Source organism: Lipophrys pholis, assembly GCF_963383615.2.
Source record: "Lipophrys pholis genome assembly, chromosome: 14".
Taxonomy (NCBI): Eukaryota; Metazoa; Chordata; class Actinopteri; order Blenniiformes; family Blenniidae; genus Lipophrys; species Lipophrys pholis.
Genome location: NC_137633.1, coordinates 17,361,822 through 17,385,989, shown reverse-complemented (window position 1 = coordinate 17,385,989; position 24,168 = coordinate 17,361,822). Strand labels below are relative to the sequence as shown.

Below are 24,168 nucleotides of genomic sequence, written 5' to 3'. Positions count from 1 at the left end.
GGCAGATGATGATGAGGAGGAGGATAATTTACCTTCTTCAGAGCTGACATTCTAGGTGGATCCTCCTCCTGCAAAGCCCGTTCACATGCCGAGGTCCCAAGCCAAGTTTGGTGGGTGCGCAATTGTGAAGTCAGTTCGGTGCTGATGCTGAGCCATGAGGCTGAGGCTACTTAGTATTCTCCTCTCGCCTCCGCCACTCCGTCCTGCAGCCGGCTCTGTGCGCACGCCCCGCCAGCCGCTTTCACTGACGGTGCTCTGCCGCCGGGGGCGCTGTCTCCTGACACTTCTCCATTCAAAAAAAAGTTTGGAAGATAATAAATCATCAATTAATATTTACTTATTCCAGCAGTACTACAGGAATGGTCATGTTAACCACAATATTTCTATTCAATTAAGTGTAACACGTTAACCCACCTTCCATTTAAAAGCCATGCTGAACGTGTTTATTATTTTCACGTCCGCATAAACGGCAGTCACACAAAATAACAAGTCCTTAAATCGTGTTAAACGACAAAAACACCTATGCCGAAAGGAAGAATGGATTTAAAGGATGGTGATAGTCTTCAACATTTAACGTATATGATGCATTTGTCAGCTATTAAACTAAATTCAAAGTTAAATTTACAAGTCTGTGAACGGACGCTGGCGTTGCGGAGGCGAGCACGTGTACTGTTGAAGCCAAACAGTGTCTGTGTTGCAGCCGGTGGAGAAGGGTAGTGCTGCTGGACAAATTGGATTATTAATATGGATTCATGGCGATAGTTGAAGCTATAAGTAACCACATCTCTATCTCTTAACACGTCAACCTGCGCGGTTTCTTTTACTGCTCTGTGTTGAAGGTCTGAACTGTTTTAAAAGCTAACTCGGCTAGCTAGCTAGCTTCATGACATCTTAGTAGTAAATCTTTACTCGTATCTTTTTCGCTCCGGCTCGGCTGGTGTAGTCCACATGGCACAAAGGAGAGAAGGTGAGCGCCGCCTGTGTTGTTGTGTTTTTGTCTCAACATGACTGGTTTTGTAGAAACACGTGTTGCGTCTGATTAGTAAGGCTACAGCTGCTAGCTGGCTAATGAGCTAATGGCTAATGTAAACAAACGCACGTGTTCCACTGTCATCTGCAAGAAATTCCAGCTTACATGCACACACACGCGCGCCCGCACACACACACTGATCACAGTAAAATCGTGCTGACTGTCAAAAGAAATGGTTATTTTCTCACTCAGGTTTTCCTCCCTGTAAGTAAGATTTCTGTAAGTGTTAGGCTGTCCTGCACACTTTACACACTTTCCTCCTTCAACATAGCTGACTCTAATGGCTATGATATCGATAATCAGTATTGATTTCTACAGCAGTAGCAGCAGACAAATAAAACATGCAGGACCAGCTCCTTTTAGAATCAACCTTTAACACCCCAAGATTAATTAATTAATGGTGTGTTCATTAGTAGCTTTCCAGGTTAAGAATACAAACTCACTACACAGTAGAGCATTCACATAAGTGTCAGTGTTCAAAAATGCATCCTGCAATTGGCCCACTCAGTTTATTTCTAACGCTTGAAAGTGACATACATGAATATGATTTTGAGCTGAAATGCAATTTATTCCAGTGTTGGCTTGTATGGATGATGACAAAGTTGTTGCTGGATGCAGGAGCTGTTCCTAGCTGTCAATCGATCAATTAGTCTTTTTTTATAGAGCACTTTTCATACATGCAATACAGTGTGGCACAAAGAGTGAGTGAGTGATGTTAAAAGGCAGAATGAGTGAATGCGGGTCAGATCTGAATCAGGTCATCAGTCCATCAGATGACAGACACACACGCCCTCATATTCACATCTACGTGTAATTTAGGGTCACCAATTACCCTCCAATACATGTTTTCAGACGATTAGAGAAAACTGGAATACCCAGAGAAAACTCACACAAACACAGGGAGATTCTTTCAGGTGCACCACAATACAGAAATCCCAGCTGCTTGAACGCACCATAACACACCATAATTGTTACCCCAATGCTTGGTGTGTGTGTGTGTGTGTGTGTGTGTGTGTGTGTGTGTGTGTGTGTGTGTGTGTGTGTGTGTGTGTGTGTGTGTGTGTGTGATTGTGTGTGTGTGTGTGTGTGTGTGTGTGGGTCCGTTTGGAGGACAACGAAGAAGTGGCCGGTTCAGTTTAATAATGTCCTGGTTGGACCAGTTGTCTGCTCCTCAGGTTTGTTGAAGCAGCTCCTCCTTCAGCTCCTCCTCCACAGCTTCATGTTCGCTGGACCTTTCAGTTTCCTCCTCACAGAGCTGGAATGAAAATCGTGAAAAAGGTCATTGAGTTAGTTGTAAAGCCACTTCACTTTTCTTCACTCACTTCCTGCCATTATATCTTTTTACACAGGAAAATTACAAAAATAGCATAACGTCTCTGCAGTTGTATTTTATTGTTGCAATGATTCAATGATGATGTTCTGTTGGTTCCGATTCTTTTATTGTATCTGAACGCACCATTACAGTGACTTGGCCTGTGATTGGCTGAGAGTGGATGGGGGGGTGGGGGCGGCAGTGTGTGTCTTCGGTATGATGCTGCAATAGTAACGCACAGTGATTTGGAGAAGTAACTTTAATCTGATTACTGCCGTCAGGAGTGGAAGAAAAAATCACAAAACAAAAGATGCATTACAAATACAATAGGGTCCTGGCCTTTCGGGCTCGGTCCCTAAAAAATAAAAGATTTTATTTTCCTCAATCTTTCCATCCATCTTCTATATTGGCTTTGTCCAAGTTGAGGTTGCGGGGGCTGGAGCCCATTTCAGCAGAGCATTGGGCAAAAGGGAGGATGGTACCAATCCATCACAGCACTAACACAGAGAGACACCGAATCACCCACCGACACACTCACACCTACAGAGCGTTTAGAGTCAGCAGTCAACTCAATAAGCATGTGTGTGAAATGTGGGAGGAACCCCAAGTACCCAGAAAAACACACATATATGGGAGGAATGTTCCACCATGTTATATAATGTTGTGTTGTTTTATAGGAAAATGTGTACAGTATTTCATGCCGTCACCATAAGATATGCTGCTTTACATCTGACTCAAACTTCTTTCTCTCACCATGAAAAGGAAAGGGCAGATGTATCAAACACAAGGGTCGAGGAGCGAAACCGGCCCGCAAGAGGTTCAATCTGGCCACCAAACCACCAAGCAAATTGTACAACTTTTAATGAAAATATTTATTTTTTTATTTTTTTAACAAACGTCTTAAGAGTAGCGGACGCAACCCAACACTGAGACCCGAGCTCAGATATCAGTGATGCAAACTACAAGATAAACTTAAAGTGAGTCAGTGTTACGAACAAATCTCTGTCACACCAAGAAAGTCCAGCTTGAGGTGAAGACATTTACAGAGTCCAGCATGCAGGCACAAAAGAGCTGCATGTATATTGCAAAATGATCGTTATTGCAACATGCACATATCAAAAAAGACTGAACTGCAGTACATTGTTTGAATGTGCTTTGCTTTCATTTTCTGCAAATTATAAATAACAGAACTTTGATTATGAAAGAAAACTGTGAATATCAGTCATTTAATTCAAAAAGATTGCCCGAAAAGATTGCCTTATTTCATACATGGTGGCCACAGGGCAGAGATATAAAATACAAAAATCAAACACAAGTAAGACTAAACGGTCAAACATAAACAAGATCATCAATCACCAAACTGCTCTGCTTCTGAAATACTGTTTGGATTTGGATGAACAAATCTCAAAAGAACAAAGGTATTCCCATCATATATTTAAGTGTTCTGTATTTATTATAAAGCATATTGTTATTCAGGCATTGTTGATCAGCCCCAGAACACATGCAGAAATCTCAAAAAGGCATTCAAATAATATTACACACAAACAAGGAAAAACATTTAGAAAGAGATTTTATGTTGAAAACTGTTATTTCCCTCAGTCTTTCAGTCAAAGGTCCTGCAGAAGCTTTACCCTCCTCCTCGTAAACCGGAGAAGGAACGCAGCCCTCCAACCATCACAGAGTCGCTCGCCAAGAAAACCCATGTGGTGAAGAGAAAAGCGTCTGGAGAGGACGCGCCGCACGGTAACATCACGTCCTAACGGCTTTTATTGCTGCCGCACTCCTGCTCTTTAATTGTGTCTCACTACATTGTTTATTATTGTCTCAGGAAGAGAGGCGAGCACAGCCAATCAGGGCCGTCGGCTGTACACCGCGCTTCCTCCTCCTCCAGACTTCGATGTACAGTCACAGGAATCCGTCACACTTCCCCAACTACACAGCATAAATAGTGCGGAGGACCCAGCTGGTAAGGAAACCATCATCTTACATTTACAGAGCTGTGCTATGCGCCATAAAACCCAGGGGAGATTTACGATGCAGGGTTTCTCCGGGATGGCTCTCCGCAGTATTAAAGTCACTCTTTCTAATTGCCTCTGCCACTCCAGTTTAAAGAAACCGGCAATAAAAAATCAATTGTGTTCTTTACCTGAGGTGAACTGGGCGTGTGATCGAGCCCCGAGGGATTCTTGTTTCACTCTGATCCGACAATTAAGTGCACTCGCCAGGATGAACTTGTTTAACTCATCCAGGACATCATTAACCCATATCGACACCATCCCAGAGGCCGAGTGTGAGCCGATTAATACTCAGTTTATATCATCCTGACCCGTGACGAGGCAGAGACGACTGGCTGTGAAGATCCGGGGATGAGTGTCGTTGATCAGCACCATTTTCAGACTGTTTATTTTGGCCGCTCTTCCCCTTTTTTATCAGCTGCCAAAAGGATTATCTTGCACCCCCCCCAAAAAAAAAAAAGAAAAACATAATTACATCTCGGTGAATTATTTTCCTGTGTGTTTTAGCTGAGCAGATCATTTGATCCGCGTGGTTGATTTGGCAAAAGTTGTAAGCTCTTCCTCTTTTGCCTTATCATCTTCCTCCATCCGCCTGACACTCCTCTGCTTCACCTCGACGTGCTGGCTCCCGCAGGGCTCCGTCTGAAGGAAACCTCTCGAGGGAAGGACGAGTTTAACTTTGATTAATTACACACGTCAGCTAAACCTCTGTTAATTGATTTTTTTTTTTATTTTGCCGGCAGTGAACCTTTCAGGGATTCACAATCTATTGAGGTTCAGCTTGGATTTTATGAAGTTAAATAAAAGATAATCTTACAGAAAAACGTGCAATTGATTTTGGTGTAACAGCACTATATTTACCAGTATCACTCAATACAAAATGAATATGACACTGGTACAATCACTGTCAATTTTAATATTACCTGCATCTATAGTACCTGTGATAAATCCCCAGCCACAAATAAACATCCACAACAGTCTGCATGTTGGCTGTTTAGCTCGACTGTTTTATTGCTGCTCCATAGATTGATTTCGGTCATGCACAGGTGTTCTGCCGAGTTCTGCTCAACATGTATACGTTAGGATTTGTCTCCCAGCTCACTGATCTAACTTCAGGAAAAACTGAATCTGACCCACAACTATGACCCATAACTACTGTGTGTCCCCAATACTCTCACACTGCCGCCAAGAAGTTACTTTTCCAAGTCACCAGTAACTTTTTATTTTTAGTAATCCAAGAACTTTGAAGAAATAGAACTAGTTTTTAACAACCTTTTACAACACAGAATGTATTTTTTCAAATGAGTGACTAATTCCGTCTCTACATTGTCATTACATGACATTTACATTTATTGAAGGTGAAGGCTCCAGGAAGTTAATGCCGTGTGTTTGTTTGTTTTTTTTAGACTACTTGTTTAAAGTTTTTTGTCCATTCTGCAGAGAAAAGGACCATAGCTCTCATAGTAAGTGTTAGAAACTGTGATCTTTGAAAAGCAGCTGTTGTTTTAAACTCATCTGCTTCGTAGAAGTTCAGTTAGAACATGTCAGCATTAAGCCTTTAACACATTTTACAGGTTGCGGTGGTAATCCTTTGGTGGCAAGGGAACACACAAATTTTGGATTCCTAGGAATGCTCTTTAATCTATCATGTATAAGGCTCTGACAGTCTTTTAGTTTATCGCAAGTTACATCACCACGTATCATAAACTAAGGTGGTACAATGTCCGCTGAATCAGACCTGATTAAAGCCATCCCGGAAACTCTTCTAATTGTACGATACAAGGACGTTTTGAAGCCACAGTGAAATCCAAAATCTCAATTGCTCATCTTTTGTTTCCGACAAGCCAAAATCGCCTGTTTAGACCAGCCTGAAGAAGTTTAATTAACTCACTACTTTAATTGCTGTCACAGTTTTCTCATATCTACCATGTTGCAGAACTGGATCATTAAAAGTTGCATTTGGTCCTCAAGGAGTTTTTTTTTTTTTTTTTGGGATACTCTGAATCATTTTAATCTCCCATAAAGAAGACATAGTTAATAAGAAATGATTATAAATCTTCCACCGTGTTGCTTGCTGGAGGAAAGGACAGCCCAGGTTTTAGAGAAACAGCATATTAAAGCACAATAAGCTGCAGCTTCTCTCTTCAATGTTCAGTTTATCGCTGCTCCTGTTCTGCCAGACAGCCGGTAGCTAACCTGCTCACTGGCGTGAACAAGTTCTCGAGAATTCATTGTTTCTCCATGGTTTAGTTTTTTTTCCACTTGATGTCCTTATGTACTATTTTCTTCACAGACAGAACAGAAAAACAAATAGCACTTAGTACTAAAGCGATGTTATTCTAACCGCTGTAATATATACGTCACATTTTATGCATTTTCATTCAGTGTGTTACCTTTTAACCTCACAGTGTGCATCAGCATCAAATGAGTCTCATCGGCAGTTTTCAGCCATTCCTCTTCTTTTAGAGAATCAACTTCCTGCTTCATGGTGTTTTGATTGCTGCTAGGAAAAAATTCAAGTGCATCTTCCATCATGATGATGCTCTTCATTTTTAGGAGATACAGTGTAGAAAAGGTGTCTGGAGTTTCATACCTCAAAATAGTTTTCATCTTCTTTTTTTTTTTTACTTTGTTTGCACAAAACAAGAAGTAAAACCTGACTGCAGGATGAAAATGATAAATAGCGAGAATGTAATAAAAAGGATCAAGGAACAATGAACAGAGCTTTCTGTCTTTCTTTGTCTGTCTTTCTTTGTCTGTCTTTCTTTCTTTCTTTCTTTCTTTCTATGAAGAAAATCCTTCATTACATTCATCATTGCAACTTGGAGTTGAATTGAAGTTAATATTTTAACTGAAAAACTTGCAATGAACAACTATAAATGCTAAAGAGAACAGTTGCAGGCATGCATATGAGGACCAACACACCTGAACTCCACTTTTAGAAGACGTGATGATACTTTTTGTTGCTATGAATCTAAAGAATCATTCACAACAAAATGTTTCATTTAGAAATTGCCTAGGAAGTCTGACATCAACTAAAGTTTTAAAGTTAATGTGAGGAAGTAGAAATGTTCGAAGGTGTTATTTGGTATTTTCACTCTGAGCAGATGACAGTTGGAAAGTCTCACAATTTTAAATACATGCACTTGATATGTGTTTTTCTTTTTTTTCGATACTAGTGGTAAACACAAGCATTTCATTCCATTATGTGTTAACCAGAGGTTAACCAGTTCACACTCCAGCTGTCGTCTTTCGTCGTTAAGTTTGAGTAATACAACATAAGAGGAAAAACTTAGCACTGCGATTGAAAAAAAAAAAAATCAAAGTTTTTATTCAGAGAAAGAGCTGGTAAATGTCAGAAGAACTAATAAAAGCACAAGAGAATTGCAGCCGCTCTGTTGGTGATTACCCCAAGGTAGGAGGAATGTGGTGGAATATTGTTTGTGTACGCGCTGTAAATCACTAATGCACAATCTGAGCATTGGCTCACTTTTGATTTAATCATTCATCATACACATTACTGGATTCAAAACAAGAGGGATTGTTACCAGCAGCTTGAACGCTGAAGTTTCTGTCGTGTCTTTAAATCAGAGGCCGCGCCGTCTGATTCTGTTGATTGGAACGCAATCAGCTGAAAAGTAGGAGGATCTGATTAGAGGAATCAGCTGCTGCTGCTGCGGCTCGTGGCTCGGAGGAAACCGGCACACACAGCCAGGTTTTTAAACCTTCTTGTTTCAGTCTGTGTGAGACACAAGGTAAACTTTTGACAATTTGAAGACGAGAAAGAACTGTTTTTGTTGAGGCAAATATAGAAGCAGTAACAGATTAAGATAGGATGGACACACTTGTGAGGATTTTAATTGTAACCTCACTTGTACTAAAAGGATGCACTTTCGACCTCAAAATATTGTGTATAGAATATTGTGGATTATTAGTGCAGCAAAACAGTAGAGTAAAGCTGTCCTGTCTCACAACGGTTTAATCCCAGCTCACGTTCCACATTAGCGGGTGAACAATCCAACACTTGAATTCTGCTGAACAATGATCGGAAAAGCCGACATCGAAGGATCAAAAAAACAAAGTCTGTATAGACAGACTGAATATAGATGGATACTTTATTAATCACAAGGGAAATTCTAGTTCTTAACAGTCCACATAACAAAAAAAGGACAAAGGTTGGTAGCGAGATTGACAGTAATGGTTAGTGCACAAAACACTTCTAATTTTAAAATCTATAGAATCTACATAAATAAAAGTTCTAATTTTCAAAATCTATAGAAATACTGAATAATGTGAAAGTAATAATTTACAATATTTTCACATTTGAAGGACCCCACCCCCCACAAGGCAGTTACACCTGTATTAACTGTTCTGACACCTCCTGCTGAAAAGTTGACATAACTCCTATCATCACCTGTGAAACCAGTTATTTGTTTCATATTGGATCGGTGCGCTCACATGGGGTCCGTAAGTAGCAGGATGTTCCAACAGTGTCCTGCAACTTTGTTATTGGCCTGTGTTTGCAGTTCCCTCTCTGGTGTTGGTTCAGTTGAGCATCAAGGAAAGGTGCTTACGTCTTGACGTACCAGCCCGCTGATCGTGAATTCACTGTCTGTTTCTCAGATGAGGAGAAAGTCCAAGAACAGAGTGAAGACTCGGGTGAAGAGACAGAAGAAGAAGAGGAGCACAAACGGAGAAGGAGAAGGAAAAAGAGGAGGAAATCGGCGCCTCGAACGGAGTCTGGGAACGATGGGGCAGCGTCGGGGAGTCCCACGCCAGCGGATGACGGAGGCGAGCGTATGAGCAGGAACAAGAAGAGGAAGCTGAAGAAGAAACGGCACAAAGAGAAGCTCCTCTCTCTGGGTCTGATGCCCCGGGCCGCTGCGGTGGAGTTCACCTACCAGAAGGATGCGGAAGACGACGAGACGAAGGAGGAAGCGGAGGATTACGAGAGAAAAGCTGCAGAAGTGTCGGACTTCCTGAGAACAACGATGGAAATCTACATGTCAGATTGTGAGTGTTTATCGCTTGCGAACACTTTGCTCCCCTGCAGCAAGTAATTCCGCACTCCCCGCCAGCTTTTTAAAATTCAACACGCTCTAATGAAAGCTTGTTTTGATTTCCACTCATTTCGGATGCTATTAGGCGAAAGGAGCTGCTGCTACTTTCTGATGTAATTCATAAACTCATAATTAAACTCCACCAAATGAAAGCATTTTAATGAAAACAGGAGACCAGAATTCCTTTTACACTTGAGGTGCAGAACGTCTGTGCTTTTCTGAGAAATTATAAGACATTAACTCAACAGAGGTGGCTGAAATCATCAGTAAAAAGCACAAAAAGTGGCATTTAAGATGTGTTTGATGGAAAGACGTTGGTGTTTATGTGAGTTTTATCTATTCAGTATTTGAATGCTGAGTGCCATGTGCTGGTTACAAACTATCTGATTCATTTTAGATGAAATATGATTGGGAAGTTATTATTTTTGTTGTAAAAGTTAACAAGCAAATTGTGTTTCAGTAAGTTGTAGTTTTCCACAAGTGAGATATTGGTATTAACCACTATTTGGTTTTATTGCCAATAAAAAAACAGTTTTAATGTCAGATGCGTTCATTCTCGCACCTCTTTTGTATAATCGGCTTTAACGTCTATCTTTAACACATTGGTATCCATCACAATCAGAATAGTCGTTATTCTCATTGTTAAAAATACAATCAAGGAAGTTTTTAAAACATGTGCTTTAATAAAATAATTTCACATTGTATGCTCCCTGGTGCCCCCCACATGAAGGCCCTCCCCACATTTCAAGAATCATTAAAACAGAGATTGCTTCCTCTGAACAGACGATGTCTTCAGTCACTGAGTTTTTAATCAGGACTTTTAAGGTCGGCCAGAGAAACAAGTTCATTAAGCTGCAGGGGGAGCTGAAGATCAGGTCATGACCAGCTTTCTAAACCAGAAGACTTTCTTAAATGTGATGGAGCATGAATGTGGGAGCAGTTTGAAACAGTTGTGTTGATGCCTTCATTTGATACCTTCTCTCCGTCCTCTGAGCAGCCTCATTACATGCAGGCGGGGTCCCTCAGCTGTCTGCCACCGTGGACGAGCTCCTGGAAAGCCTGGCCACTGGAGGCCGGCCCGGCTGTGTGCTGAGGCAGCTGTACCACCTCAAGGCCTTCGCTCAGCACTGTGAGGCAGACCAGTTGGAAAAGGCACTGAAAGAACTCAGCGGCGGCTCGGTTTTATCTGCAGGTGAGTCAAAACATCAACAGTCGAAGTGATCACAATGTTACTGGGGTTTTTTCATAGCTGTTGGGGGAAACATATAGAACAGAAAACTGCTTTTTGTCTGGCTACTTGCTATTATGGCGTCGTTTACGCAACAACGTTTCAAACAAAAACAAACGCTTTTGCGTTTTTGTTTCACAAAAGTTTTGTGTTTTAGCAGCAACATTTTGAAAACAATGTTCGCTCACACGGAAACTGCAAAAATGCTGAGAAACGATGTAGTTCGCATGCCAGGCCACAAGTTGGCGCTGCTTGTTGATTTTGTTGTGAAGTCACACACATACAATACAATACGCTGCACATTCGCATGAACAAACGTCATGCCACTCTGGAGTCTGCCAATGTAGTTATTGTCCACCTACTGGTGCAGATGCGCAGTTGCAGTGTTTCAGAAAAGTTGCGTTTTTCCCTGTTTCCATGGAGACAGAGTCAGAGCGGTCCAACTTGGGAGCCGTTTTCAAAAAGTTCCGTATTCAGTGACTCCGAGCACCGTTGTCGTGTAAACGGAACCCCAGAATTTCCAGCTTGACTTGGAAATGTTGAAAATTTTGTGAAAGTAAAACATGAACAACAAAGACGATATCCTTTCAATACAATATTAAGCAGACCTATAGAGTTTACATTAGGGCTTTTTTTTTTATAATTTTAATTAGTCTCTATTACACTCACAATACATTTTGTACAAATTATTAGGTGTGTTTTATCTAAATAATTGATAGTGATGAGATTGTTCCTGCCTCCCTTGAGCTCTCTGGCAACCCTCAGGGGTTCTTTGTCGTGAGTTTAATTCAAAGAGTGAAACAATGGAAACATTTGCAGCTGTTGAGGGAATATATAGCATGGTCTCAAATCTCTTTTGTCAATTTGTGCAAACTTAAGCAAAAGAAAATCGCATTTAAATGTAACATTGACAAATTGTCCACAAAATTCACATTTCTCATCGGCAGGATTCACACAAACAGCTGCGAGATTCTAAAGCAGCTTATTCAACATCTCATCATGATGGTTACATGCAGTTCCAGTCCATGTTCTCCTCTTCCAGTCAGATGTTGCCCGGGGCTCTTCACTGACTCGACTCGCCCCAACAAGTTACCACTTGCCCCCGTCTGTCCTTGCCTGCCTCCTCCTGTATTCTCCTTCACCTTGATTTCTATTGTCGTCTGCCCTCACTTGTCTTTACTTGCACGCACACGCTCTTCATTTGTTTCCACCGAAGCTCGTCTTGTCCTTGTTGCTCATGGGTCACAGGCAACGCCCACCAAGAGTTAACCAGCGTGCTTCGACTTGTTCATCTTGTCAACAGACATGTTTGCACCCACCCGGTGTGTTTGTTGACGAGTTGGCTTCGTAATAGGATCAGCAGAGACTTTGCGGCTGTTGTGCACATGACCGTATGCGTGTGAGAGTGGAGACTAAAGCCCGCCTCCGGTCTCCTCATGCACCTGCGGCACAACTGCTTGAAAGCCGGCTTTTCCCTCCGAGCTGTGGGAGTGTGGCTTTGGTTGGCGGGTTGAAGATGTTGCTATCAGAACAGAAGCACATCACTGTGCGAGGATGAGGTACCAAGAGGTACATCTTTATCCATGATAAAGGCTGCTAATTCAAAATATCTCCTAAGTCTTTATATACAGCCTGCAACTGTCAAAGCAGTTACATTTGTAGTTTTATCCCCATTGAAGTTAAATGGACAACATAATCTAAAAAAAAACAACCTGTTATTAGTTAGGACTGAAACCTAGTTTGATTGTGTGAAGCTTTAATTCCACGTACTGCATCACTACACATGTTTGAAACATTGAAATATAGAAAAAATATGAATGAAATGAGCATGAAACTAGTTAAAAAAATAAATCAAGATTTATGAATTTCCAAGTATGTAAAAGGTGTCATGCTTTGTCACTCCTAAAGTGGTAAATTTTGGTTCAACGTTGAACTGTTCTTATTTTTGTTTGTTTTTTTCATTAAAAGATAGAATATTTCACTGGTGTTCAAAAGTCTAACTTGTGTGAGTGACTATAAAACATCTAGTGAGTCTTTCTATATCGTCTTAAACTGGCAAACCTGTTTGACACTAGTTTTGCACTGAAGCTTGTTTTAGAATTCAGTTTATTTCTCTTAAACTAACAATAACCTTCTAAAATGTCTTTCAATAATAGATTTTTCTCACTTTGAAAACCCCCAGTTAAAAGCTGAGTACAAAAGATGTTGTGACTGAAACGTTATTTGTTTTAAGCTTTAGTTGCTCTCAACATGCATCCAGTTTCACAGTCATGAATCAGCACAATGTGAGAATTTTTTTCAATCATTGAGGGTTTTAATTAACCTCCATTGTTTGTACCTTGACATAACAGTAATTTAGTGCTGTGCCAGAGCTAATCCATATGCATGCATGCTTTCAAAGCTTTTCTAATAAATCCAGTAAAGCTCCTCTCACTTCATCTGCCGTTGCAGCGGCAATCGGTTGACTGCAGACGCAGGTCTGGAACAAAGTTTTCTTTAAGTATATTTTTCACTTCCTCTGACAAATAACCATAGTTTGACTGCTCTTCTTAGCGCAGCTTATTTTACCTCCAGCGCTCGATAAATTGAATTCAAGCTTTTCAGGAACAAGCGAGAGAAAGTTTGTGTTTGGAGGAACGACGTGTAGATTTGATGCATTGTACCAAAAATACAAGAGTGTGTGCGTCTCTTCTGTGCTGTTGTGTCTCCAGCTGGAACTGAACTGTTTCATTTGGTCTCTTTGTGTTTTAGAGGAAACTGCTGCAGTCGTTTCTCTCTTCCAATACTGGATCACAGACATTCTCCCCATGCAGGGAGACAAGACCAGGCTTTCTACAAAACACCCATGAGACTGTCAGTCACACAGACGACGACGCTGCAGGAGGATTTCTCTCAAATTCTGGAGGTTTTCTTCTCTTGTACAACATTTTGAACATTTTGCATGTGAATATGTCAAATATTTTGTATTATTAAAGATGTTCTATTTTTCTCCATGTCTCCTCTGTTTCTACACATTTTCATCTCAGACGATTAATCTTGTAAAGTCTGAAGATGTCACCCGCCTTTCATTTTTATATGGACTTCAACTAAACTGAAGATGAAATTGGGATTCATATTGTTCTCATTCTTTTCATCTTGCAGATAAACCAGATCGCAGCTCTACCAAGCGCTCCAGTGGTGTTTTAGGATGTTTTGACATTTAAATTCGGCCACTTAACTTGATCACTGTTCTATCATATACAACATTTTGCCCGCAAATTCATTTCTGGCAGCTTTATTGCTCAATGAGATTTTTCTCTTATTTGCTCTTTAAACCCTGAACTGATCAGCTGTAGGGGTCAAACTGTGCCAACGCATATATTCATCTTTCGGCCAACTACTGTTAAATTGCTTGAATTGTACTCAGTTGCAAGTAAAATGTGCTGCTATTAAAAGACACTTAAGCTATTATACACATTAAGCACTCCGCTCTAAAACTACTTTGAGAATCCATTTTTTTGTGGGAAACAAATACTGATATCAAGCAGGATTTTATTTTCTATTGAAAGAGTAAATGTATTTTCTACACAAATGCAGATGGAAGATTTGAATGCTAATTACCAATGAGAGTGTAGTCAGTGAAATTCCATAAAAATAATCATTAAAATACAAGCTATTACTGGTGAAGTGTTTACTTATGATGTTTGACAAAAATGCTAATTTATTATTGTGGATCTGTATTTTTCAGGCTTTGTCTGATGTTTTTGAAAGCAGCAAATTTAATTGTGTAAAAAGTACATATGTACTTAAGTATGAGTAAAGTTGCCGTGACAGTAGAGTTGGTCCTCTTCTAATCCCACTGTTTGTGGTTCAATCCTCCTGTTATCACCCTGTCCAGGTGCCCAAGTGCCCTTTGGAAAGACACTGGAAAAACTCGCAAGAACAGCATCAGCATTGGTGAGTAAAGGTGTGGATGAGTCTAGCAAAATGAGCTATATCAGTTAAATACTTTCAAAAGTACCAAAAACTAATTTTCAACTTATGTAAGTTTGTGATTTTTAACTTCCACTCTTGCTGAATGACCTTTTAAACCAGGACCACCCGCTGAGTCACGAGCTTAATCTCCTGCATCACAATACCTGTCTGTCGCTCAGGTAATCTATTTTAATGCAGTTACTCATCGTTCAATGCCAGCAGATGGGTTCAGGAAGAGGGCAGAGAATTATCTCGGCTGGTCAGTGACATTGCCATGACCTGAGTGAGAGTCTTCTGCCAGGCAGCAGCTTCTGGACGGGCCATTGTTCCAAAGCTGGGCTTGCACCAGTAGACACCAGCAGCACACTGCTGTGAGTGAGTGAGTGAGTGAGTGAGTGTCTGCGCTGGACAGTTCTGACACACCAGGTGTCTGGTGAAAAACTCAAAGGCTCATTATGCAGACAGATATTCTAAACATGAGTGAGGACTTCAGTAAATTGCCCGATGAGGATTGTCTAGAATAAAAAGAAAACATTGATATATTCAAGCAGTGGGTCTTCAAATGTTCTGATTATTATTACTCCTGTTATGGAACCTCATTAGTCCCAGCTCCATGTCAAAAACAAATAAAATGAGTTGTGGTGCTTTGAAAATCAAACAAAAGGTAATTTCAAACCCATATTGCATGCAACCATAAAGACAATCACACCACTGTTAAGAAAAACGGATCAATTCATTTGTATTTGTAACAAGCCTTACAAAAACCTATCACTACCAGTGACAAAGTACATAAAAACATGATACCATCAAGAGAAAAAGAATATGAGGAATAAAAAAAGGCTAAAAATAACAGTGGACAATACTAAATATCTACAAATACATAACTGTGCGGTCACACAAAAGCAAAGAAATTTAAGGGATCCATCAAATCTACGATCACAAAGAAGGAAAACAAGCTGATCTCACTAAATAAGGCTTAAGCTTGAATTTGAAAAAGCTCAATCAGAAGCCTTGTGAATCTCAGAGGGAAATGTTGCTCCACGGTGTGTAAGCAGACATACGACAGCCCAGAGTTTATATGTTGGACTTGTGACAACCAGCATCCGCTGAACTGATGATCCTAACGCCCTGATGTGTTCACGTAGCATTAAGGTGGGCCGAGGCCATGAAAGCTGTAAAAACAAACAGTAGGAGCTTAAAATTGACAGTGAGCCCATGAAGGAACTGAAAGCAACTGCATTGTGACAGGTTTGCTCAGAGAAAGACTCAGGACGCCAGACACTGCCGCTGGTGGAGAGCATGAAAAACCAACATCCAAAACAATACATTCTTTGAGATCAGAGGAGATAATGATGAGATACTGGAAAAGCCCAGACCAACCACCAGGACACATGGGAGACACCAAATACACACCACAGCCACCAGGCGAAGACAAGCACACACTCACGCACAGGTGAAACCCGTCAGGGCAGCAATCAGACAGAAAGAGACAAAAGTCAAGGAGCCTGAAACAAGAGACAGAGTCAGAATCTCAAATCTACACAAGAAAGGAAATGTGTACCATGACAAATATGTTTACACCTGGAAGTGATGGTTGAAAAAAATTGTAGCAAGTTGGAGGCAATAGAGCGAAGATTGTTTAAGAATTACATATAGAGCATTACAGTAATGTGACAATATAAATAGTCTTTTCGAGATCATCCCAGTTCGAGAAGCATCTTACTTAGGGTGAAAAGCGAAGGTGGACCAACCATAAAGAAAATCACAACACTGCTGGTGCTTTGGGATGATTGCGTGGTTTGACTCAGCCTGCACCTCTCTGAAGAGTTTGCATGCCTGCACATATGTGTGTTTATTCAGAGTTCTCCGCTTTGCTCCCACAGTTCCAAAACTTGCATTAAAGATAACTAGTTACCCTATATTTGTGTATTTGAGTTTCTATCTCTGCTTTGTTTGAGTCCACACAAGCAGGCATTACGATTCCGCTGTGAATCGCAGCGATACCACCAGAGTTTCACAGTATTCATGGATGCAGGGGTTGGGGGGCTGAAGGCCATTGTCAGCCGCACTCGCTGGAGAAAATTCCTCCCGTTCACTGAGGGAGACGTTATCAGCACAGGCACCTCATTAAAAGACCTCACTGTGAGCTGAGGACCCTCAGGCCAGGAAGGATATTAAAGCTTAAAGAAATTTGCTGACGAGGCAGTGGAGGCTATTCTGAACATCAACAAGGAAAAAAAAACAAAAACACCCAAATCAACTAACGTGGCAGATTCAAACGGTGCTTCTGACTTCAAATGACTTGTACATATATATGAGGCTTTTGAGAGAGAGATGCTGAAGTCAGTAACATTTAACTTTACAGACAGAAACGTATATTAAAATCCTTAAAAAGGCGAGTATGAAAGAGAAGACTCCCAGTGCTCTGGTTTCCTCTCTCCCGATTCTTGAGTAAACACATTATTTTGGTTTGTTTTTCATCAGTCATTATTAAAGGCCAATATTTTCAAATGCATGCGCTCCAGCACAGAGAATACAATTCACACCTGTTCATTTTTTGGATGAATGATGGCGAGAAAAAGCAGCAACAAAACTGCACATGGAGGTAGGTTATTGTTGGCTGGCAGGTAAAGGCTATTTTATTTGCCAAATGAAGTGGCCTTACCATGACATGTCACTTTGAAAGTCATTGTTACCAACTGGTGAAATAATTCAAGTTACAAGAAGTACAACGTGACAAATGTATGCAGGAATCCAGTGATTTAATACAATAAACTGCTCTCAACTCCGTGTCACAAATCGTTGCAGATTTTTATTGCAGAAATAAATAGGAAAATATCATTTAAAGGTAGTTTCCAGTGACATCAAGCTATGCCACCGTCTCCTGAACTCCCCGGCTTACTTCTGTCCAGGCTGACTCCTTTGTCCCTGAGTCCCACTTTCAGTAATCCCCTTAGTCTCACCGCCTACAGCCTTCCTATTATGTAAAGGCCGTAAGGAGGCGTTATAAGAGCTGACCAGACTGTCCCGCAGCAGATAACTGGGTGGAGGTTGAGGAGTCGTCAAGCGCACCCAGAGTGACCCCGTCAGTGGGTTTCCCGGCCCGGGGAGTCCAGGCAGAGGAACGAGTCAGGGAGCCGAGTGTCATCTGGCCTTCAAGGCATCTGATTTCACAAGTTTGCTCACTCAAGCTCACTCAAGTCTATTGATCCTTGTTGAAAGGCTCCAAAGATGTTTTACAGACTCCCCAGACTGACTCCTGGCTACATCAGGCTGCTGCAGGTGAGTGTGACTCTGAATGTTCAGGTCAAATCTGTTATCAAATCCAGTATCAATAAAATACAAACAAAATGTAAAGTAATCTGCTATGCTTGGAGTGTGAAGTGAGTCTACGTTGTTGAAAAGTGCTGAGTCATGGCTTGTGCATCGTGACTTTTAGGAAACATATTTTTAGTTCATTTCAAGATAGATCTGCGGATTCTAGCTGTGAGAATCAGGGCTTGTCTTTTCCAAATATGATTTATATCTATTTCAGTTTTGGAGAAAAAAATGAATAAATAAACAGAAAAAAGTGAGGGGTAACATTATATTCCTTTGATTGAAAAGTATTTTGTCACAACACTTTTTCTTTTGAAAGTGTAAAGTACACAAAATGAAGCTTCAGTGCAAAACTACAGTGTAACAATTAAGACAGTTGTAGAGTACATATAAAGACAGCCATATGTTCCATATATTAAAAAGCATCCAACTAGCAGAAGAAAGCTCTTAGCTTTCTCTGGATTCCGAAATTAATTCCTAATTAATACATTGGGATTTTCAACATTCAATCAAAACATACTATTTGAAACAAAGCAATATAGAAGTGAACGAGTGGAAATTATCTACTTTTAAGAAACCTGACATCCCCCCCAAAAATGTCTAATGATTTGCACATGAATGGTAAAGCAAGTTTAAAATGTTTAACATCAGAAAACGTGCAGATTAAGAAAACAGAAAAGCTGCAGAAACCTTTAAAAAAAAAAAAACATTAATAAAATCAAAGCTATAAAGTAAAGAGAATACAATTTACGATACAGTGCAGCAAAAAAAAAAAAAACAACACCAATTATTATTATAAAATTGATGAAAGATTTTCTAGTACTTATATTCTGTAGAAAAACATTGAGAGACGTTGTGTGTTTCACTCCACCCCACTGTTGTTTCTAATGATACCAATAGCAGTCAAGTCTGACTGTTGTAGAAAAGTTCAAATAAATGTACATCATTTAAAGAAAACCTATGCTAATGAAGAAGTACAGTAACAAAGTAATGTTTTGTGTTGTGTAGAAACAATCAGCACTCAGCAATCGGCACTATTTGTGTTGGCAGAGACAAAACAAATAGTTAATATATAAATAATAGAGATGTTAATCAATAAATGCCAGAACTGTGCCGAATAAGAGCAGAATGACACTCAAGGTTATTCTTTTGTACTTGAATAGCACAGCCGTGATAATCTTTCCCGGCCGGATCACAGTCGTGCTGAAATTGAGAACAACACTCCCTCTCTGTGATATTTCTTCAGTCAAAAGGTCCTGAAAGTGTGGAAGATTGAGACACCCACCTCACAGAGCTTGAATCTAATTGAACCCCCCCCCCCCCCATTTTCTCATTTTATATAACAAATATATGGAAAGTGCTATACAGTCTCCAACTGTATAATTCATCTTCATCACAAATATAATGAAACCAGTCATCAAAATGTATGTTTGGACATAATTACGAGTTTTACCTATAATTAATTTAGTTTTTTCAGGAATTGTCTGAATACGTTAAAGAAAATGGTAATGCTTAAAAAAAGGCGTCACCCTGACCCCCCTACAGCTGCTCTACACTTTAAAAATCACAATCATAGTAGATTGCACAGTGCTGTGTGCTGTGAGAAGCACAATAGAAAATAAAAAGGTGCCCATTTTTCAATGCAACAGTGAAATTGGCTCTTTGTATTCAAAATGCAGAGTCTGAAAGCAACTCTCTATTTCCCTGAACTCTTACTTCTATCTTGCATCAAATGTGACAATGTATTTCAACTTAAAGCCCCAAAAGACCAACTTTGAATTGAAGATTTTGCTGTGAGCTTGATAAACTCTTCTGTCGGTATAATAAGATGTTTGCAAGCTTCTGGTTTTATGGTCGCATACAGAGGTTTGTTGATGGAGACAGCGCATAAAACACATTCATTTCAACATTATTCTGCCTTTTCTTTCCCACTCCGTTGTCTCACCAGATTCAGCTCTGTCAAAATGATGAAACACAGTGGTGTTTTTTTTGGGGGGGGGTTTTGTTTGACAGACACACAAACCACAATTAGGTGGAATTTGGAGGCGGCTGCTGCAGTAATTGTGGGATGGCTTCAATTTTAGCTGAGTGGTTGTTGTGTTTATCACAAACAATGGAGAAATTGAAGCTTGTGACAGTCCATTGGATTGTAAGTGGAAATGAGATCTGAGTGAGTGAGCTACAGGAATGGCTTCCCAACAGCCTGTGACACAGCTCCATTAGAAACTATGAAGGTTCTATAATTTACTCCCAAATGCGTTTTATAATTGTCAAGGGGCTCGCGGAGGAAATCGTCCATGTCGCAAAAATAGATGAGCTTTTTGTTTGTTAAAAGAGATGCGACACAATTTAGTAAATGGGAAAAGCTGGAGTTTTATTCTCTGTGGGATTGGTGGGAGGTGAGCATATCGCTCATAGCTTGACCTTCCTCTCTCCTTTCAGACGCAGGCCTACCACAACGTGGCCATAACCCCGCCGGCTGCGAGGACCATGCCGGGCGTGGCGATGCTGCTGGGGGCCGTGGGGATCGGGATGTGCGGCTACAGCTCCAGGCAGCTGGCCCTCCACCACCGGCCCTCCGCCCGCGTGCTGCAGTGGGTCGGCTCGCACACCGACGCCAGCGCCCTGGGCTCGGCGGCACACAGGACCCCCGTCCTGGACGTGACCCGCCGGGTCGCTGCCTGCCAGGAGATCCCGCCTCCCTCCTTTGTGGGCCAGAAAGTTCAGTTGTAGATGGATGTAGTATCACAGGATGAGGTCCAGTGTCTGTGCTCTGTGCATCTGAGATCGTAGCTGTGCAGGCCCGTTGCACGAATGTGGCCCACGTGCTCTCTTAAGGCGTGCAGGCACGGATATCTGACTGAATCTGTGCGTTAGCAGATATCATGTAGTAGTTGTGCACCACACACACAGTTAATGCGTCAGATTGTATCACACATTCGCACATAGTAGAGAGCACTGAAAGGGCATCAAGTGAGAACGTGACTGCTGCTGGAACCTCCCAAAGACTGTTGCTGAATATAGCCTGAATGAGCTACCATGTTCAATTTGGAGGCATTGTGTGTCTTTTTGAGGCCTGGCGTGAAATGGTGCTGACGCTTGGCACTGCCCCTGTGTACACAGATGGTTGGCAACCGTCTGTCTGTAACCCCCCCCGGCCCTCCTTCCCTTCGATCTTTTCTCAGGCAGAAAGCCATGTGTAAGTGCTCAAGCATCCAGTCCCTGCCCGTGACTTCGATTGATTCCCTCCGAGGAGGAGCAGGTGCCATCCGTCAACAAGCCTCTGGTGTATTCTGGCGTGGCGTGCACTGGCTGTCAGTCAATAGGAAGACTCACAGGTTTGGATTTTGCGGTTGAGTCAGTGATTTCAGGATGTTCAACTTTCTGTCAGGGTGGTTAAAAATAGCAGGGTGGTTTTTTTGTGGCGAGATAACAGATGTTGATTTTACTTTAAATCAGAGGAATCGTATTAAAATCATGCAATTGATAAGAGATTTATTGTTACCGTGATATTGTGATACATATAAACATATCACAAAAACAATACTTAACAAATACTACAAATTCAGATGTGCAAAAATCAAAAACAACAAAATTTCAAACCAAACTGGAACACCAGTAACTGCTGGAACATATGATGAAAAACAAATGAAGAGCCACAGCTGGTGTAAATTAAGGCCAAGAGAAAGAGCACTGTTGTTTGTGAGAACCAATCTAGTAGCAGAAAAACATTAACATCATCCACTTTAGTCTTTGTATTTACCACAAGAACACTATCGCATGTTCGCCTGATGTCGTGCAGCCCCAAACGTTAACCACACATCTGAAATTAACAGCACTTGCATAACACTTGCACTATTGCTGGATTGTGAGCCCTAATTTACGTGACTGGTACGAAGCGGGTGGTGAAGAGTGGAATGGTGATTCCTGCGGGATAAAGCATGTGTCCTCGTCGGGGATTAACCCCAGTGGAAAGTCATCCCTGGCACACACACACACACTCATTAACCTAATCTGGTATTAGAGTGAGAAAACAGACAAGGAGCAGTGAGATTCAGGCAGTGAGCACACATCCCAACCCTGCACCGTTCCCCCTGTGGTGTCCACCATCAATCTCACCGTCACGCATGGATGCATAAATGCTTTTCACTTGGAAAGCAACCGGATTCGCTTTATGTTTTAAAGACTTAAAGCGTGTCCTATTGAGCCAGTGCGGAAAGGGACGTGAGATCTTGGCGAGACGCTAAGCGTGGTTGAGAATGCGTGCTGTGCCTTAGGGGGTGTTGCCTGCTATGATTGTCTACGAAACAATGTTTGTCTCCATGTGGAGGGGAAGAGAAAGAGGTGTTCAGTAAAGGTGTAAAACAGGATGTTGGTGATAAAGTTAAGTGTTTGATCAGTTAGGGGTCGGCCAGACCTTGTAATAAATTTTTTTTTTAGCCGTCCTTTGTCTGTCTGCCAAATTGGACGAGTGGCTGGTGGGAGCCCCCCCCCCCCCCGGTAGCGGACCTCCAGAACGCTAACACAGCAGGCCATCAACAAAATGGTGAGAATCCACTCTGCAGAGCAGACTAATGGCTCCAACTGGCATCATAACAAACAGTTGTTCACCTCTGGACTGACACTGACACCCATAAACAATTCTATAATGGGGTTCCGATGGTTTCAGAAATACCAGAATCCTCTGCAGCGTCTGTAAATCTCTGCTTCGCTTATATACATTTAACTCTTTAATCCGAGTCGGAAAGTATTTGTCGGGCACGCGTCAAACTCCGTCCTGCAGCCGTGTTCGGGGACAACACTCCCAGGACTCTCAAAAATCGATGTGGGTAAAAGGGCTGGAGGCTGTGTACTGCACCTGGCTGGTTTTGATGGATTCTCTTGGTACTGCAGTGGTGCACAGTGAGCACAGAGCACAGCGAAAACCTATTGATCTCAATCAGACGGCGAGGGATGGAGCTCGTCTCCCCGCCGCAGCACACTTCCTGTTTCATTCAGCATGGTACAGTTTATAGAGGGAGAGCCGCCGGGACGGGAACGTGTCGGGGTATAAATGCGGGGGGGGGGGGGATGTCTGGTAAGGTATGCCGCCTGCGTCACACATCAGTGCTCATCCATTATAGTCTGGGAGGTGTCGACTAACCCGAGTTCAGCTGTGCCCATTTCGGGAAGGAGCTGTTGTGTTAGTGAAATACTACATATTTCATGAAAAGATGTTTGGAAGACAGTTGTGAAATAAAAAAAAAAAGCTTTTGACAAAGACTCTGCTGGACTGTTTCTGTCCGAACTTTTTACGGTCAAGTTGTTATTTTTTTAAAACAATAAACAAATGTTTCAGTCAAACGTCATGTTGCGTACTTAGTCCTGGGAATAAAAAAAACTCTTAGATATGAAGAAGGTCACTATGGCATTCCTCCTGTGTTTCACTATTGCTTCAATTCAGCTCACATTTCAGTTAAAATCATGATTCAATGACTTCCTTTTTTTTTTTTCCCCACATTGATTGTGTAATAATCTACGGAGCCCTAGACATGACATCTGAAATAAAAGTTTAAATTGTGGCCATGACACAAACTCTATTCCCACAAATAAGAGTGTTTTATCCGTTTACAGCAAGACCCTTGAACCTATCAGCTCCCTGGAGCACCTTAGTGTGTGTGCCCAGCGCATCCCAGACACAAGATTAGTAAATGGAGAAACGACAATTTCCTCAAGGGGTTTAATAAAGTATGATTACTTTAGTTTCAGTTAGCTTTACAATCCACATCCAAAGTAATGGTTAGAATTAGTGTTCGGATTAGAGTTTGTGTTACATTAAAGATTACGAGGAGAAGAATATGTTAGTGTAAAAAACAACCTTTAGAAAATGTGCTTTATTTTAAAGAAGTAGGTGGCAACTGCAACCAAAACCTATTTTGCTGTAACCTGCACAAGATTGGAAATAACAATATTCCACATCAGTTGTGTAATATCTTTAGATATTGTTTCAGCATATTTCCTGTTTTTTTTAAACCAATAAATATGATGATTAGCGTTTCATTTCGAGTATGGCCAGCTTTGTCTAAACCAAAGCTCAACACTGGGATCACTGAGGTACTCTTGATTCAAAGGTATAGATTTCTGCCATTAGAGGTCAGAATTGCACAGTTTTCAAACACCTTAAAGTAGTATCTATAGTAGTACTATCAATTGAAACATGCTTTACATTTCAAACTATCACAGCATGACTGAATCTTTTTGTGCCTTTGCTG

General features: G+C 41.2%; 2 protein-coding genes across 2 annotated transcripts; both read left to right on the top strand.

The window, feature by feature from the left end:
* Positions 1 to 666: 666 nt before the first annotated feature.
* erich1 (glutamate rich 1) lies at positions 667 to 13,753 on the top strand. Its single transcript, XM_080480864.1, has 6 exons — positions 667 to 967; positions 3,942 to 4,085; positions 4,171 to 4,308; positions 8,981 to 9,370; positions 10,415 to 10,609; positions 13,397 to 13,753. The coding sequence occupies exons 1-6, from the start codon at positions 949 to 951 to the stop codon at positions 13,492 to 13,494; spliced, it is 984 nt and encodes a 327-aa protein (XP_080336990.1). The 5' UTR covers positions 667 to 948; the 3' UTR covers positions 13,495 to 13,753.
* A 3,865-nt stretch (positions 13,754 to 17,618) lies between these two features.
* On the top strand, positions 17,619 to 23,955 carry LOC308120188 (uncharacterized protein). Its single transcript, XM_080480639.1, has 2 exons — positions 17,619 to 17,881; positions 20,360 to 23,955. Exons 1-2 carry the CDS (start codon positions 17,831 to 17,833, stop codon positions 20,648 to 20,650), a joined length of 342 nt encoding a protein of 113 aa, XP_080336765.1. The 5' UTR covers positions 17,619 to 17,830; the 3' UTR covers positions 20,651 to 23,955.
* Positions 23,956 to 24,168: the final 213 nt, after the last annotated feature.